Here is a 17,688-nt window from a genome sequence, read left to right on the forward strand (position 1 = left end):
AATTGCGCAGGAAACCCCCAGTGCGGTTTACCTGCGGATTTACCCAAATCAGCCCGGAAAAGTCCGCAGAGTAATCCGCAGCGTGTGCACATAGCCTCAGGGTTGTACCACTGGTAACTGGTAACCAGTTTCCTTTATTGCACTCTGGTGGAAGGCAGGAAATATCGGACGCAGTTTTGGCGCCATCGATCGCTCGGCCTAGGAAAGAATCTCTCACTACACATGCCTCTTTTTTAATGAAATATATTACAATGTTGAAACACTTTTTAGCTCCACACGACCTTTCAGAAAAAATATAAAGGCAGGGACCATAGTATAATAAAAAGGGACAGTGAACGAGAGAAAGAGGGGCGCCGACACTTTGGGATACAACCGCCAAGGGGGTACCCCGGCCACACATGACGGCTGGATGCACACTGGGCGCTGTTTGTACCATATTCACTCTTGGGATGACCATCTTGTATAGGTCCGTATCGTCCCACCATAGAAGTTGCGGCAGTTTCACACACACACACAACATAATATGGGTGCATTTCTGCACCTCTGTTCCAGCTTCAAATCCTGGACTGATGACCCAAACTATATTTTTGGGATTAGACCTGTGGTAAGCCAAGGGCAATCTTGTCTGAAAGTTATCATTGGACTTCTATAGCCTACACGTGATGTTGCTTAACTTTACTCCAGTCACTTCCAAAGCTTAACCGCTGGTTAATTGCCTTAGTTGTGCATAATGTATGTATATTAGCCATTATCACCTGTAAAATGCTAAATGCAGCTTTAGCAGTGAGTGGTATACAAGCCAATACTACATTATTAAGCATCCAATAACTTGCTCTTCAGACATAGGAATTATAAATGCTTCTTCTAGGTGTAGACATAACATGACTAATCTCAAGCACTAGAGTTCTCTCGGTCTTGTGTCCCTACCGCTAATGGGAACCCCATATTATAAAGTAAATACTCTTAACAAAAAAAAATAAGTCCTAACAGCAGCTGATAAGGGTCACGTTCTGCTAAGGATAAAAGACAGACTGTGCTCTGATCGGAAGACCTGACCCGACCACTGGGTCTCTGTGCCTTCTCTGTCTATGAGGGTCAGGAGACCCCCGATGAAGGGGCCAAGTCTTCTAGTGCGAGCGCAGTCCACGTTTCACAGATGCGTGAAACAATGCTCACTCTTAATTAACCATCTAACGAGGATACATTAAATAAGAAATCCAGACATAGGCTCAGTCATGAAGACAGGGGTCCGAGGGACGCAGAGGTAAAGCAGGCGCCTGCAGATGAATGAACGAAACAGAAGAAACGCAAGAAGTAAAACTGATTTCACATTTGGCCAAGGTGTCGAGAACAAGAGGAACAATAAAAAGACGACCATGGATTCTAGGGAGGAGACACGTCTATGCAAGAAATTTGGTTTTGGCAACTGATACAAAAGAGAAGAACAGAGAAATCTCTGGTCATTTTTGACTGAGTAAAAGTGCTTATATGAAAGAGATGAAAGACCACTTTAAAAGGGGGCAGTAAACCTAAAGAAAACTGTTTCAGAGGGGGCATGAATTCTTCTGGACTTCCTGGAAACGGTAGATTGCATACTTTAGGTTTAGTGCCCCTTTAAGTACATGTGACGTCAACACACAGACTTGCTTTTATTAACCAGACCCCTTTCAAAGCACAGAAATAGGAGGACCTGCAGAGGCCGGGAAAAAAAAAAATATAATAATTATACAGTGCCAAGACCCAGGAGATAGTGAATTAAATAATTAGCCAGACAAACATGGTTCTATGCCCGGGTCTCTTCCTCGTACTGCACACTGTTCCCCTTCAAGGGGTGCACGACATCTCTACAGAACGTCTTCAGAGCCAGAGGCTGGGTCGTGCAGGCAGATGACCGGCGCCTGCCTCTGAAGTTCACATGAAGTACTGAATTAAAAATGTCAAAAAAAAAGAAAAAACACTTTCAGAAAGAAAAAAAAAAAAAAAAATCAATATACTGCATCATACGGAGCATCTTCTGCACCAGGCGACTGAGGTGATACTAGCTGGTGTGATCCGTGGACAACGATGGTGATGGTTCCTACACTGCACGCCTGCGTATCAGCGCGGTGCAGGACTCCTGAGGTGGGATAATGAAGAAAAGAAGAATGGTGAGGGGAGAGATGTTGGAGCAGGACTCTGTTTTATCCAGGACATTCTACAAGATTCCAAGTGAGGTAGGGTCAGAGTCTACCACTCCTTTTTCTTTTCGTCCATGGAGACCCCACCAGGTCCCAAGGCCACCACTAGGAGAAGTCCGCCAATAACAGACATGGTCTGAAAGAAGTCGTATTTTAGGAAGTCGTGCATGGGCTTGTAGGCTGGGACACTCCAGAAAGCATTAAAGTAGACGTTAATGGCAAAGAGCCAAATCACCAAAGTCAGCGCCGCCAACTTCGTCTTGAAACCGATAGCCACCAGGATGATTAAGGCCGTGCCCACCATGTTCTGTAGGATCTAAAAAGGGGGCAAGAAAAACAACCTAAGTAAAAGGAGACATGTACAGTTGTGCTCTAAAGTTTACATACCCAGGCAGAATTTTTGCTTTCTTGGCCTTTTTTCAGAAAATATGAATGATAACACAAAACTTTTTCTCCATTCATGGTTAGTGGTTGGGTGAAGCCATTTATTGTCAAACTACTGCGTTTTCGCTTTTTAAATCATAATGACAACCCAAACATCCAAATGACCCTGATCAAAAGTTTACATATCCCATTTCTTTATACCGTGTATTGCCCCCTCTAACATTAATGACAGCTTGAAGTCTTTTGTGGATGAGGTTCTTTATTTTCTCAGATGGTAAAGCTGCCCACTCTTCTTGGCAAAAAGCCTCCAGTTCCTGTAAATTCCTGGGCTGTTTAGCATGAACTGTGCGCTTGAGATTTCCCCAGAGTGGCTCAATGATATTGAGGTCAGGAGACAGATGGCCACTCCAGAACCTTCACCTTGTTCTGCTGTAGCCAATAACAGGTCAACTTGGCCTTGTGTTTTGGATCGTTGTCATGTTGGAACGTCCAAGTACATCCCATGTGCAGCTTCCGGGCTGATCAGTGCAAATTTGCCTCCAGTATTTGCTGACAACGTGCTGCATTCATTTTTCCTTCAACTTTGACCAAGTTTCCTGTGCCTTTATAGCTCACACATACCCAAAACATCAGCGATCCACCTCCGTGCTTTACAGTAGGAATGGTGTTACTTTCATCATAGGCCTTGTTAAGCTCTCTCCATATATAACGTTCATGGTTGTGGCCAAAAAGTTCAATTTTGGTCTCATATCTCCAAATTACCTTGTTCCAGAAGTTTTGAGGCTTGTTTCTGTGCTGTTTTGCGTATTGTAGGTGAGATACTTTGTGGCATTTGCGCAGTAATGGCTTTCTTCTGGTGACTCGACCATGCAGCCCATTTTTCTTCAAGTGCCTTCTTATTGTGCATCTTGAAACAGCCACACCGCTAGTTTTCAGAGAGTCCTCTATTTCAGCTGATGTTATTTGTGGGTTTTTCTTTGCATCCCGAACAATTTTCCTGGCAGTTGTGGATGACATTTTTGTTGGTCTACTTGACCGTGGTTTTATTTTTACAGACCTCCTGATTTTCCATTTGTTAATCACAGTTTGAACACTGCTAACTGGCATTATCAATTCCTTGGATATCTTTTTTGTGTCAACATCTGTGCATATTAGGCCAAAATCACCAGGGTATGAGAACTTTTGATCAGGGTCATTTGGATGTTTTGGGTTGTCATTATGATTTAATATGAGAAAAACACAGTAGTTTGACAATAAATTACTTCACCCAACCACTAACCATGAGTGTTTTGGTGTTTTCATATTTTCTGGAAAAAGGTCAGGATAGCAAAGTTATGCATTATGCAAGTGCTGTCCGATTTTTATGCACCTGTGTCCTTTGAAAAGCTGGTAATTCTCGTCCGGCGTACAGTAAAATCACACTGTAAACCATTGCAGAACAGTTAGGTTTATAGATGTCAGCTACTAATACTGTTAGTAGTATGCGTGTGTAAAATTTGGGACCTGTATGTATTTAGCAAAAGAATGTATTCACAGAAAAAACTGGCGTGGGCTCCAGCGCAATTTTCTGCGCCAGAGAGGGAAAGCCAGCGACTGAGGACAAATATTAATAGCCTAGAGAGGGACCATGGTTATTGCCCCCCTCCCGGCTAAAAACATCTGACCCCAGCCACCCCAGAAAAGGAACATCTATAAGATGCACCTATTCCGGCACTTAGCCTCCCTCTTCCCACTGCCCTGTAGTGGGTGGCTTATGTGTTAATAAGGGGTTAATGTCACCTTTGTATTGTAAGGTGACATTAAGCCCATTAGTAATGGAGAGGTGTCAATAAGACACCTATCCATTACTAATCCTAAAGTCCACACCAGTTTTTTCTGTGAGTACATGCTTTTAGTAAATACATACAGGTCCCAAATTTCACACACATACTACTAACAGCATTAGTCACAGACATCTATAAACCTAACTGTTCTGCATGGGTTGTAAACCATGTCTCCTATCCTGTTGGCTTCTGCAATTATTTCACAGAAGCCGACACATGAATTATCGGCTATTCTGCCATTTATCTATGAATTATAAAGATATATATATATATTTATTTTGTTTTAAAACGATGTGTACACATGTATTTTACAATGCAATTTTAACAGGAGCTTTTACATACAGAAAACTGTTGTATGTAAAACCTCATGTTAAAATGCATTGCATACAGATTGCATACGCATGTCATATGGATGTTCCATGGGGGGGGGGGGGGGGGGACAAAGAGAAAAAAAAAACATTCATTGAAGTACGACAAACAACATTTTACCCAGAGGTGTCCATATTCTTTAAATGGTTAAGATATAGTATCACTGCCATAATCAAATAGTTCACATTCTCAAAGTGGTTTTCCCACCATAATAAACGATAGCAGATCATTGCTGTTGCTTCCAAATAAAGTATCCAAGGGGCTTATAAACTGCCCATTATGGGGTCCCTGTACCTGTCCTGACGAGGAGAAGGTCCTAACAAAATAATAGCAATTAAAACCCTGTTTAATAATAATCTTCGACTTACGGAAAAGAAACTTGCGTCAAAGTGCAGCAGGGTCATGAACATGAGGACGAGCAGCACGCGACCCCCGAGCTGCATGTACTGCTTCGGGGAACTCTCACCCATGGTGGGCACGCCGGCAAACATGCTTTTTCCTTCTGACCGAGACTCAGCCAAAAGTAATAAGAGTCCTCCGCCCAGAGCCAGGTTCCTGGGGAAGAGAAAACATGAACTTCATACTTTACAATGGATGCAGCAAGACCATAGAAAAGTCCGGAGACCTTACAAGGGGACGTTGCCCTCCATGCACATGATTTAGTGGGTCAGGTATTAGGGGGGGGTCCGGTCATAAGAAGATGGAGGTCTTTTGTGCTCCGAATATAGGAGTCTTTCACATGGATGGCACTGCAATAAGGGTACACCAACATCTTCATGTGTAACGTAGCTGACATTTTTTCCTGCATCCATTGACTTGCATTGGTGAATCTGCCGTTTTACATGGCCATACGCAGCATGCTGTGATTTTCCCTCACCCCAATTCCAGCACTGCTTCATTGTTGCGAGTGCAGTGCAATTTTTTCCTCACACTGCATCGACGATTTTATATGCGGATGTGAGTGAACCCTAACTTTAAGGCTGGATATATATATATATTGCATAGAAATCAGCCAGCTGCTGGTCCAGCCGATAGCCATCTCTCCTGACCACCAGATATGCATGATCAGCTCAGCTGAGCGTGCCGGTGTCCTCAGTAGGAGGGGGGAGTAAGCCACAGCTTAAGTCCCTGAGGATAAAAAGGGCCGAGTGGCCAAATCAAACCAGCCTCAAGCTTTATCTCCCAACGCCTGTTGTAGGGGAAAAAGTTGGGAGTCCTCCATAAGCATTAGATGGTTGGACCGTCCCACCAAAAAATCAGAGGCTTTGGCTGTTTACGTTAAGCTTTAGGTCGGATTCACACATCTGTGTATCATGGTCCGTGATATCCAGACGGGTCAAAACTCAGTAGCCTTATAGACATTTAGGAGGTGGTCAAGTTTAGGTCAGGAGACCTGAAGCCGGTCTGTACATCAAAGGTCCATACTAGCCCACCGTGACGCATGGATGCATGTACCCAGCCTAAAAAACACTTGTGTGGCTCCAAATAACAGCCCACTACACGATCTTATCCCATCACTGGACACACAGTACATTCCATTTCTCGGGTGGGTGTATGGAGGGGGCTCAGGGCTGTGCACGCTCCACTACAGGGCAGATGCCCACTGTATTATACAGCCAGCACCTGCTGTTCAACCACAGTTTTATTTTCTTTTTTTTTCTTATAAAATTAATAGCACCCATAAAAGTAATAAACTTTGTAATATATTTTATTAGGGAAATCTGTTTCCTTCTGATCCCGGACTGATCATTATTCCTTAAAATTCTCAATTCACTGGTAAAAATCTGTATTCAGTGAAGACAGACTTTCCCATTACTGAGATAGGAGATCACAGTTGGGGCTCAAAGTTCTATGGAGAATTGTCACACTGTGCCATTTCAGCAGGTCGGCCTCTAGCTCCTCCGTAGAACTTTATGAGCACCAACGGTCATCTTCTTTCTCAGTAATGTGATAAATCCGTTTTCACGGAATACCAATTTTACACACAAATTGAAAATCAGTCTATGAGTAAGAATCAGATGTGTGTGATAACATATATTACAAGGTTTCTTATTTTCATGTGTCCAACTGATTTATTAAATAGCAATTAAAATGACGGTTACGCCAAGTGCTACCGTCACTATATAACAGCGGCCTTTCTGGAGCGCAGCACTGGTGGCATTTCCCTTCCAGCGCCCATTGCAAACCTAGGATGCCCGATGGCAGGGCCGGCTCCAGGTTTTTGAGGGCCCCGGGCGAAAGAGTCTCAGTGGGCCCCCCCTTTAACACATACCACGATTCATGATGCACAGATACAGCAGAGAAATATAGCACAGCCAAGTAGCGTATAACACAGCCCACGTAGTATATAGCAGCCGCGTAGTATATTGCCCAGCCACGTAGTATATAGCACAGCCACGTAGTATATAGCACAGCCACGTAGTATATTGCCCAGCCACGTAGTATATAGCAGACACAAAGTATATTGCCCAGCCACGTAGTATATTGCCCAGCCACGTAGTATATTGCCCAGCCACGTAGTATATTGCCCAGCCACGTAGTATATTGCCCAGCCACGTAGTATATTGCCCAGCCACGTAGTATATTGCCCAGCCACGTAGTATATTGCTTGCCCAGCCAAGTAGTATATAGCACCGCCACGTAGTATATAGCACAGCCACGTAGTATATAGCACAGCCACGTAGTATATTGCCCAGACACGTAGTATAAAGCAGACACGTAGTATATAGCACAGACACGTAGTATATAGCACAGACACGTAGTATATTGCCCAGCGACGTAGTATATTGCCCAGCCACATAGTATATGGAGAGCCACGTAGTATATAGCACAGAGACGTAGTATATAACACTGCCTATGCAGTATATAACACAGGCCATGTAGTATATTGCCCAGCCACGTAATATATACCACAGCCACGTAGTATATAGCACAGTCCACATAGTATATAGCAATGTGGGCACCATATCCCTGTTAAAAAAAAAGAATTAAAATAAAAAATAGTTATATACTCACCCTCCGTCGGCCCCCGGATCCAGCCCAGGCGTTTACCGATGCTCCTCGCTACACTCCTGTCCCAAGAGTGCATTTCGGTCCCACGAGATGATGACATAGCGGTCTCGCGAGACCGCAATGCATAGACCGGTCACCGGAGCGTTGCGAGGAGCGGGAAAGGCCTGGGCTGGATCTGGGGGCCGACGAAGGGTGAGTATATAATGATTTTTTATTTTTAACATTACATCTTTTTTTACTATTGATGCTATTGATAGGCAGCATCAATAGTAAAAAGTTGTTTACACAGGGTTAATAGCAGCGTTAACGGAGTGCGTTACACTGTGGCATAACGCGGTCTGTTACCGCTGCCATTAACCCTGTGTGAGCGCTGACTGGAGGGGAATGTGGAGGGGGCACTGACGGCAGGGGAGTATGGAGTGGCCATTTCGCCACCGGACTGTGCCCGTTGCTGATTGGTCGTGGCCGTTTTGCCGCGACCAATCAGCGACTTGGGATTTCCGTGACAGAGAGATGAAAGTGACCCTTAGACAATTATATAGTAGATATATATGTGTGTGTGGACATGTAATGTTACATAACATCTCTAGAAGGTGAGCCTGTTCAGCAGCTATAAATCCTGATGAGCCCCCTCCAGAGAACAGAGGATAAGGCTTCTGTGCCCCATCTGCCCCCTGGCAGGACACCACAGCTCCATTCTGAAGACTGAGGTTTGGAGAAGTAAATGCAGGGAATCCTGAGAGGGGGCTGCTGTGTCCTGTCAGGGGGCAGGTTGGGCTCAGCAGTCTTATGCTTCTCTGCAGGAGGTGAAGGGGGAAGGGGCCCTCAGCTCTGCTCTTTTGATGATACAGACAGGGGTCAGAGTGACTCAGGACATAGCAGCTGCTGTGCTGACTGACGCTGTCAATGAGCACAGTAGCGGACTCAGTGAGGATGGTCGGCTGCAGGGACTGGACTAGAGCCTGTCAAACACCGTCCATACGCTTAAACACAGGCTCAGACAACACTCACCGGGGATCATGGGGGGGACTTCTCTGCTCCGTGACTCACTCCTGACTGTGACAGGAGAATACTGTAGTAAGGCGCTCAGCCGGGATTGGATGCTGGAAAGTCCCGCCCTCTTGTTGCTCAGCACTGGCTTCCTCTCCCAGCTGTCTGTCACAATGACTCCTGCTGCTCACTCCACACACACAGCGCTCTGGTGGTTTATGAAAATTCTGACCAGTGTGTGCGCTGTATCCCAGACAGCGTGAGTGGGCCCCCCCGTCTCGCCAGGGCTCTGGCACTTGCCCGGGTGCGCCAGGTGCTGACGCCGGCCCTGCCCGATGGGTTACCATGGCGTACTGGGGGACCCTGTTGTCACCATCTTTGTACTTGCAGGAACCTTAACCTATGGCTGGACTTCATAGGAGATTGCTCACTTGAACATAGGAGAATTCATAAACGAGTGCAGATTCAAGTCCCCCCAAAGGGAGGGGGGGGGGGGAATGTCCAAATTAAAAGTTTGTTCACTTTTTTGATATTCCTACAGTGTGCTTCCTGCTTTTCTTGCATTTATATTATTAGGACTGTAACCAGCAGGCTGGCACCTACCAACTGCACTTGGTCTTTGCCTGATCGTCTCCTTTTTCCTCTCTCATTATATGCATCTATATTACATAGACAGTTTTAGCCCATTAATTGACCACCCAATTAATTTTTTTCCACCATTTCACCCCATTGGAGTATGTCCAATCTGTGGCCTAAATCTCAGATTGTTCTGATGAGATCCTTCAAACCTATGTAACTTGTGCCATTGGTGAACCTACAACAAAGCAGCGATACCCCCTGAACATGTGTTCCTTGTTTATGTACCTACATATGTATACATAGCACAACCAAGCAGAGATGCCACTCAGGGTTCTTAGAAAGCTGGGTGACAACCACAGGCAGCTATGGTGGTGATTCACAGAATCTCTATCAGAGATGATTGTATATTTGGAAGATGGAGAAAATATATGGAGAGGTGTGCACAGGTAGATCCTAGGAGAAAGGGATAAACCTACCTCATTAAAAACTTCAGATCCCACAGAATACTGTAAGCAATCGTCTGATGAGGAAGAAAACACGTATTACACAGTTGTACATCATGTGGGTACATACAAATAAGGGTTTCCCATCACTAGGATATGATGTATGATCAGTGGGGGTCTGACTGCTGGTACCCCATTAATCCTAACATCAATGGGTTATTATAGTGTAAAAATAAAAAATGCCCGAAAAGCTGGGCATCCCCAGACAATCCATAAGATCCACTGGCACCAGGGTGCCCATATACACAGTGGCTGCGTGCCGTGCAACCTGTGCAGGAACGTACAGACGAGGCACATAAAATGTGCTGCACACCCGAAATCTGCATTGTCAGATAGCCGCCATTGGCCAATAACAAATGCTACTGCGGGCCCCAAACTACAGAATTCAGGATGGTCCCAGTTCCCCAGCTTCACATGTGTAACAGCTTCTCACCTGCATGGCTATGATCCCAAACAGACCGAAGCAGGCGTACTGTACAAAGTTCCGGCTCAGGACCAGGATGCAGCCGCCTGGAAGATAACGAACTGATCAGTAATCAATACAAACAGAACGGACGCACCAATGATCTCATCTAGAAGGAACGTTCACTTATATTAAAAAGGGGTCTTCTGCCCCTTCCTGGAACTAAATTAAAATAAAACGGCACACCCATCGATCCCCTGCTGCTCCACCATCCCTCGCCGGACTCCTCTTTTGGCACGGTCAGTATATGACCACTGCTGCCAATCAATGACCGCAGCGTTCCAGCATGGACCGTGCCGGCAGACAAGGAGACCAGATCTATGGTCAAGTTAAAGAAAGGGTCAGAAAATCCCTCCTGGAGTAATAGAGTGTTCACATTTTGCTTTAGGTTTGACACATGCAGCAGGAAAGTTCTCACCACACAACAGATGTGTCCCTGGACCCAGTCAATGCAAAAGGTTGTGGTTTTGGCACATGCCGGACTAGTACGTCTTTTCTTCTTTACACAGTAAAGCCATTCCTTAAGGTACCGTTACACTAAACGACTTACCAACGATCACGACCAGCGATACGACCTGGCCGTGATCGTTGGTAAGTCGTTGTGTGGTCGCTGGGGAGCTGTCACACAGACAGCTCTCTCCAGCGACCAACGATCAGGGGAACGACTTCGGCATCGTTGAAACTGTCTTCAACGATGCCAAGGTCCCCCTGCAGCACCCGGGTAACCAGGGTAAACATCGGGTTACTAAGCGCAGGGCCGCGCTTAGTAACCCGATATTTACCCTGGTTACCATTGTAAAAGTAAAAAAAAAAAAAAAAAAAACACTACATACTCACATTCTGATGTCTGTCACGTCCCCAGCCGGCGTCCACTGAATGTGTCAGTGCCGGCAGTAACAGAGGTGAAGTCACCGCTGTGCTCTGCTTTACGGCCGGTGCTGACACAGTCAGGGCAGGGAAGCTCTCGGCAGCAGCGCGTGCATATTAGCAGCGCTCTTGCCGAAAGCAGTTTTAACCCTGTGGACGACGGGGAACGTGACAGACATCAGAATGTGAGTATGTACTGTTTTGTTTTTTTTTACATTTACAATGGTAACCAGGGTAAATATCGGGTTACTAAGCGCGGCCCTGCGCTTAGTAACCCGATATTTACCCTGGTTACAAGTGAACACATCGCTGGATCGGCGTCACACACGCCGATCCAGCGATGACAGCGGGTGACCAGCGACCAAAAAACGGTCCTGATCATTCCCCAACGACCAACGATCTCCCAGCAGGGGCCTGATCGTTGGTCGCTGTCACACATAACGAGATCGTTAGCGGGATCGTTGCTACGTCACCAAAAGCGTGACGTTGCAACGATATCGTTATGTGTGACTCAGCCTTTATGTAATATACTTGTGTTTACTTTGAGCATAAATGGCTGACGCATGTCTAAACAGTGATGTGTATCGGGGACCACTTACAAGACCCTTACATGCAGTCATGGCTGAAATGGTCGGCGCCCTTAAAATTGTTCCAGAAAATTAAGTATTTCTCACAGAAACTTATTGCAATTACATGTTTTGCTATACACATTTATTTCCTTTGTGTATTGGAACAACACGAGAAAAAAAGGCAAATTGGACACAATTTCACACAAAACAGGGACAAAATTGTTAGCACCATTCCAAAATTGTGGGTAAACAAATTTGTTCAAGCATGTGATGCTCACTCAAACTCACCTGTGCAAGTAACAGGTATGGGCAATATGAAAATCACATGGAAACTAAAATACAAAGAAGAGAAGCGGATTCAATCTTTGCATTGTGTGTATGCGTGTGCACACAAGCACGGAGGAGAGGACTGTCTGAGCAGTTGACAACCAAGATTGTTGAAACATCAAAAAATCTCAAGGTTATAATTTCATCTTCAGAGATCTTGATGGTCCTTCATCCATGGTATGCAACATATCAAGAAGTTTGCAACCTACGGTACTGTAGCTAATCTTTCTAGATGTGGACAGCAGAGAAAAACACTGATGAAAGGCTGCAATACAGGATAATCTGGATAGTGGATAACCAGCCCCAATAAAGTTCCAAAGAAATGCAAGCTGTCCTGCAGGCTCAGAGTGCATCAGTGTCAGCGCAAACTATCAGTCGACATTGAAATTAAATGAAACACTATTGCTGGAGACCGAGTACAGTAAGACCCCACTGCTGAAATACAAATAAAGCTAGACTGCGGTTTGCCAAAATGTGCGTGAGTAAGCTAAAATCCTTCTGGGAAAGCATCTTGTGAACAGATGAGGCCAAGATAGAACTTTTTGGTAAAGCACATCATTTTACTGTTTTCTGAAAACGGAATGAGGCTTACAAAGAACACAGTACCTACAGTCAAATATGATGGAGGTTCAAAGATGTTTTGGGGTGGTCCTGCTGCTTCTGGCAATGGGTGCCTTGACTGTGTACAAAAGCATGATGAAATCTGAAGATTACCAAAGGATTTTGGGTTGCAATGTAGTGCCCAGTGTCAGATAGCTGGGTTTGCGTCCTAGGTCATGGGTCTTCCAGGACGACAATGACCCCAAACATACTTTAAAATGGACCCAGAAATGGATGAAAAAAAAGCGCTGGAGAGTTCTGGAGTGGACAGCAATGAGTCCGGGTTTCAATCCCATTGAGCACCTGTGGAGAGATGTTAGAATTGCTCTTGGGAGAAGGCGCCCTTGAAATATGAGACCTGGAAAAATATGTAAAAGAAGAGTGCTCCAAAATTCCAGTTTAGATGTGTAAGAAGCTTGTTGATGGTTATATGAAGCGATTGATTACAGTTATTTATTCCCAAGGATGGGCTGCCAAATATTAAGTTGAGGGTGCCAACAATATTGTCCGGCCCATTTTTGCAGTTTTGTGTGAAATCAGGTCCAATTTGCTTTTTTCCCCCCTCTGTTTGTTTTTTTGTGTTGTTCCAATACACACAAAGGGAATAAACATGAGTATAACAAAACGTGTAATTGCAATAATTTTCTGGGAGAAAAACTATTTATTGGAACAATTTCAAGGGTGCAAACACTTTTGGCCATGACTGTAGGAGGGGAGGCCTGATAAATATTCGTCACTGCCCTGCTATTGTGTTGGGAGACTACCAGCTGTGGAGAATGGTGCAGCGCTCCTGACGTCCAGACCGTTATAAGCTGTCATTTTTCTTCCCACATTTACCACCAACATCACGAGTTATCTCCCTGCTGATTATGGGTCTCCCCCAACGCCACAGATCCCAATAACGAGGGTCTGAAACGCCTCGATGGAATAAAGCGGTAGCCGTGCACATGTGCTTCAGCTTTACACATCGTCCGAGTACTGTCCTCCACCAGCACTGACAGTCCCATAGACAATGAATGCAGCGGAGCGGTCAGCCAGTAACACCCCTTTAGGCCACATTCTGTATATTACATCAGTATTTGGCCAAAACCAGGAGAGGAACAATCAGAGGGAGAGTATAATAGAGACACGTCACCACTCTAGTATTTATCACCCACTCCTGATTTTTGCTTTAGTATTAGGTCTTCGATCTCCATGCACAATCCAGTTATAAGACCCCCGAGATATTTCCCACCTCCGCCACGGTCGGACTCACCCAGCTGCCCTATCAAGTTAATGAGGACGAAGACTGTGGCCAAGAAGTAGCCGCAGCTCCACGTGGCCTCGATGTAATCCCGCTGCTCGCTCCACTGGAACCACATGCGGATGCCATCCTCCAGGAAGGTGCTGATGAGGCACAGGCGAGCAATGTGCGGCAGGTACTGCTTCGTCACCCGCAGGAACTGCAGACAGAAAAGAGGGTTAGTCACGTAATACGGGAGACCCCATGTAAATCCGGAGGGGCACAGTAAAGGCCTGCATGCACACAACAGGTCAGCGATCCCCACACCTGCGACCAGCATGCACGCTTCTGTGTGGGGACAACAGAAGGGGCCCATTTCTGGATCTGAGCCCTGAACCTCATTCTGCTTCCTCACCCCCAGGTCCGGGAGGAAGGATTAGGATTTACAGGGTTAAACCACATGTACAAAAGGCAGGAAATTAGTCCATAAGGGAGGAGAGCAGGCAGGCCGCGCACCCCGACCTTTACACACACACACCAGTAATGTCTGCACAGAGGGGAGCAAAGTCTACAGGCAATGCTGGGGCCATCGGTGCCCGTATATACTAGTCCGACCCCAAGAAGTCAACAATCTGCAGCACTGAACCACTGTCCATGGACATGCATGCACACCCACTGCACGACAAAGGGTTAAAGGGCGGCAATGAAAGCGGAGATTCACGTTACCCAGGGAGAACATTCCAGGCCAGAACAGAATATAGCGGATTTACTACCACCAGTCACCACCGTACCCCTCCCTTACATGTACACATAATGGAAACAGTCAGTAAGTTTGTAGGAGCTCAGCTATACCTGGAGGAGGGAGAACCAATGTCAAATCGTCATCTCAAACACATTACATGGTGTCAAAATATACAGGAAAATTCTGAGTTCAGAAAAAAATTAGGTCGAGCTTTAACACCAGACACATTACCACCCTTGTCTGTGCGCAATCTCTGACAACCCCTTTAAGACCCCCTTCATGGTGCACATGCAGCTTGGAATGGGCCTGAAATGTATGTGCCCCTAGTGGACAGAGAGGGAAGTGCACGTTATATCATCACTATATCAAGGCCGGGGTCAAGGCTTTGGCACACACGCATGCGGCAGGCTCTAATACTTAGTGCTGGGGGACCGCTAATACTAACCGCAGCTGCCTGCAAGAGAAGGGAGAAAGTGTAAGAACGCAGCCCCAACACATGGATGGAATGGGGTCTACTTTACAGGTTTACAGAGGATTGGATGGGTGACATCAGTAGGACACAGAGATAAGCAGCACTAGATGTCCGTCTGCCCACTCATAGCAATAATAGGTCTGCAAACCCATCTGAAAGGCCGTATCAAAATGGACTCCACTCCGCAGCGCCACCACTGGGGAAAACGAAGCATGACAAGGCACTTATGAAAATGAATGTGGTCAGAGGCAGAGGATCCAGAATACAAGAGCCCGCTATTATGCTCCGAAAAGGGAGAGCTTGTAAACAGGACAGCCCCTTTATACCCTTCCGGAGGTGTGAAGTTCATGACTGTCACACACCGGGTGCGAGTGGGCACAGGAGTGGGGTGTTATACAGCCGAACGCCAAGCCCAGAGCTGGCAACGATCACTGCTGCTAATCTCCGAGAGGCATGTAAAGCTCGATCCTGCCTGGATGTCAGCCCGATCCTTCATCGGACCACCATTATATCCCAGCCACAGGACGGCCTTCACAGGGGACGCAGATTCTTGTGTATACTGGGGGACTGCAGCGTTCAGTACAAGCCATTAAACGGTCACAGGTTCAAGGCTAAAAATGCACAAAGAGAAGAGTTTTAATACTATTAAACAAACATAAATTCCATCCATTAAAGTCCTATCAAAGTATAGAGAGATTTAACCTGTAATAGAAAAAAAAAAAATGCCCTGAACATCCAGAATTACCTCTCTCAGGACGCCAAACATTGTATGTACCCAAGGTGGCACCAAGAAAAACTAGATCCCGCTGTGCAAAAAACAGGCCGCACAGCTCCGTGGATGGGAAAACAAAACAGTTATGACTCCCACAAAATAAATAAAACGCTTTTTAAAATTTCTGATTTTTTTTTGCATCCCAGCGATCTGGACGGAAAAATTAAAAATGTTGTGGCTTTTGGAAGAAGAGAAAAAAAAAATGTAAAAGTGCAAAAAATTTGGGGAGGGGGATTGGTGGTCGTCAGGACCAGCCGGCCAGGTGAGTCCTAGCTTACCGCACGGCTCTGGCCCTCGCACGTCCCATCCCGGATCCCCGACTTCGCCATCTGCCGCTCTCTATGGGAACGAGTGTTGGAAAGCATCTCATTAACGCAGCGTGCAGAATCGTGAGTCAGTGGGTTTCCAGGAAACCGCCATGATGAACATCTGCCGAGCGTCAGCGCAGATAAATAAGGAACCGATGTAACCCCCACCAGCTCTTCACAGATACGTCCGGAGAACATAGGCTGGGAAGGGTCTGCACCTCTTCCACTGGGGTGGAGGAGTCTTTGGACGCAGGCTATACGGAATATGTTCACACGCAGATTTAGGTCCGGATTAGTGAAATACACAAGGATAATCATCACAGTGTAATACGTCATTTCTCCAGCGGAGGCGCTGTGGGGAGATTGAATACTTGCTGGCAGGATCCTTCACAGATCACAGCTGATCACTGGGGCTACTAGCAGCAAAAACATTAAAGGGGTATTCCCAATTGTATTGTTTATGGCACATCCATAGGGCGAGTATGGTGCCCACGTTTGCGTCACTGATATCCAGGCCGCCACCTACTCACTTGACATCAACATGTTCTATGGGAGTCAGCCACCGGCAAAAACAGGACCCCAACTGGCACCATCCCGGGGGGCCGGCAGTTCTCTTTCAGCTGCATCTGAGAGTATCCCTTTAACATTACTGGTTCCCAGGATGGCAGAGATGAAACCCCTTTTGCACGGCTCAGAGACTTCTGGTACTGGGGCAAGCCCAGCGGTGGTCCGAGATCAATGCTGACCCCCCCATTAAGTTATAAATGTGGCTTGCACCGGCAGTAAACATTACCCAGCGCCCTGACGTGTGCCACGGTATAAATCTGCCCAGACATACTGTTCAATTACTGAAAACATTTGTATGCGGGTAATTAAGTACATCACATGACCAGTCCGAGACAGGACGGGCACAGACAAGTGCTAGATGCCAGCCAGAGCCTTAGGATGCAAGGAGTGTGCCAGTACTGCAACCATATGGAGAGATGACCACCATGCCAATTAGTGGGACTGAAGCAATGCCCACCCATATGGCACTACTGCCCTAATACCCAACTGATGCCCATCTATCTAATAATGGTCTTATATTCTGCAGAGGGCACTGCCCGGATAATACACCCACCGTTGTACTGGCCTGTAAACTGTATATGCCCAGATACTATGCATTACATACACTGCAACCAATGCTACAAGTGCGGATGGCATCAGGTACAAAACCCGTCGGTGCCTTGGTACTTGTTATGCCCAGATCTGTACCCAAACATGCCCTATTTTTCCTGCTCACACACTGCATTCTATTGTGCCAGTTACTACACGTGCCAATGTCCGCATACTGCCCCAATGACGCCCTGGTACTATACACATCGATCCTTGGATGCCCACTGGCGCCGGGTAACAGACACATAACTCTGCCCTATACACAAACATGGCGCTCAGCCAATAAACAGAGTTGTCCTTATGATACACACAAATGCCCGGGCACCATGTACACACTTGAATGCCATGCCGAAC

The 17,688-nt window shown here is 46.1% G+C and overlaps 1 protein-coding gene across 4 annotated transcripts in view; it reads right to left on the reverse strand.

The window, feature by feature from the left end:
• Positions 1-217: 217 nt before the first annotated feature.
• The window catches only part of SURF4 (surfeit 4), a 31,805-nt gene continuing 14,334 nt past the window's right edge, over positions 218-17,688 (reverse strand). For all 4 annotated transcript variants that reach the window (XM_077284338.1, XM_077284334.1, XM_077284335.1 and 1 more), the window contains exons 2-6: positions 13,919-14,105; positions 10,271-10,347; positions 9,811-9,854; positions 5,122-5,308; positions 218-2,493 (exon numbers count right to left, since the gene is read on the reverse strand). In XM_077284338.1, coding sequence (XP_077140453.1) covers positions 2,227-2,493; positions 5,122-5,308; positions 9,811-9,854; positions 10,271-10,347; positions 13,919-14,024 — 681 coding nt within the window. In that variant the 5' untranslated portion in view covers positions 14,025-14,105 and the 3' untranslated portion in view covers positions 218-2,226. The remainder of the gene's footprint in view (positions 2,494-5,121; positions 5,309-9,810; positions 9,855-10,270; positions 10,348-13,918; positions 14,106-17,688) is intronic.

Source organism: Ranitomeya variabilis, chromosome 2 (genome assembly GCF_051348905.1).
Source record: "Ranitomeya variabilis isolate aRanVar5 chromosome 2, aRanVar5.hap1, whole genome shotgun sequence".
In the NCBI taxonomy this organism is placed as follows: Eukaryota; Metazoa; Chordata; class Amphibia; order Anura; family Dendrobatidae; genus Ranitomeya; species Ranitomeya variabilis.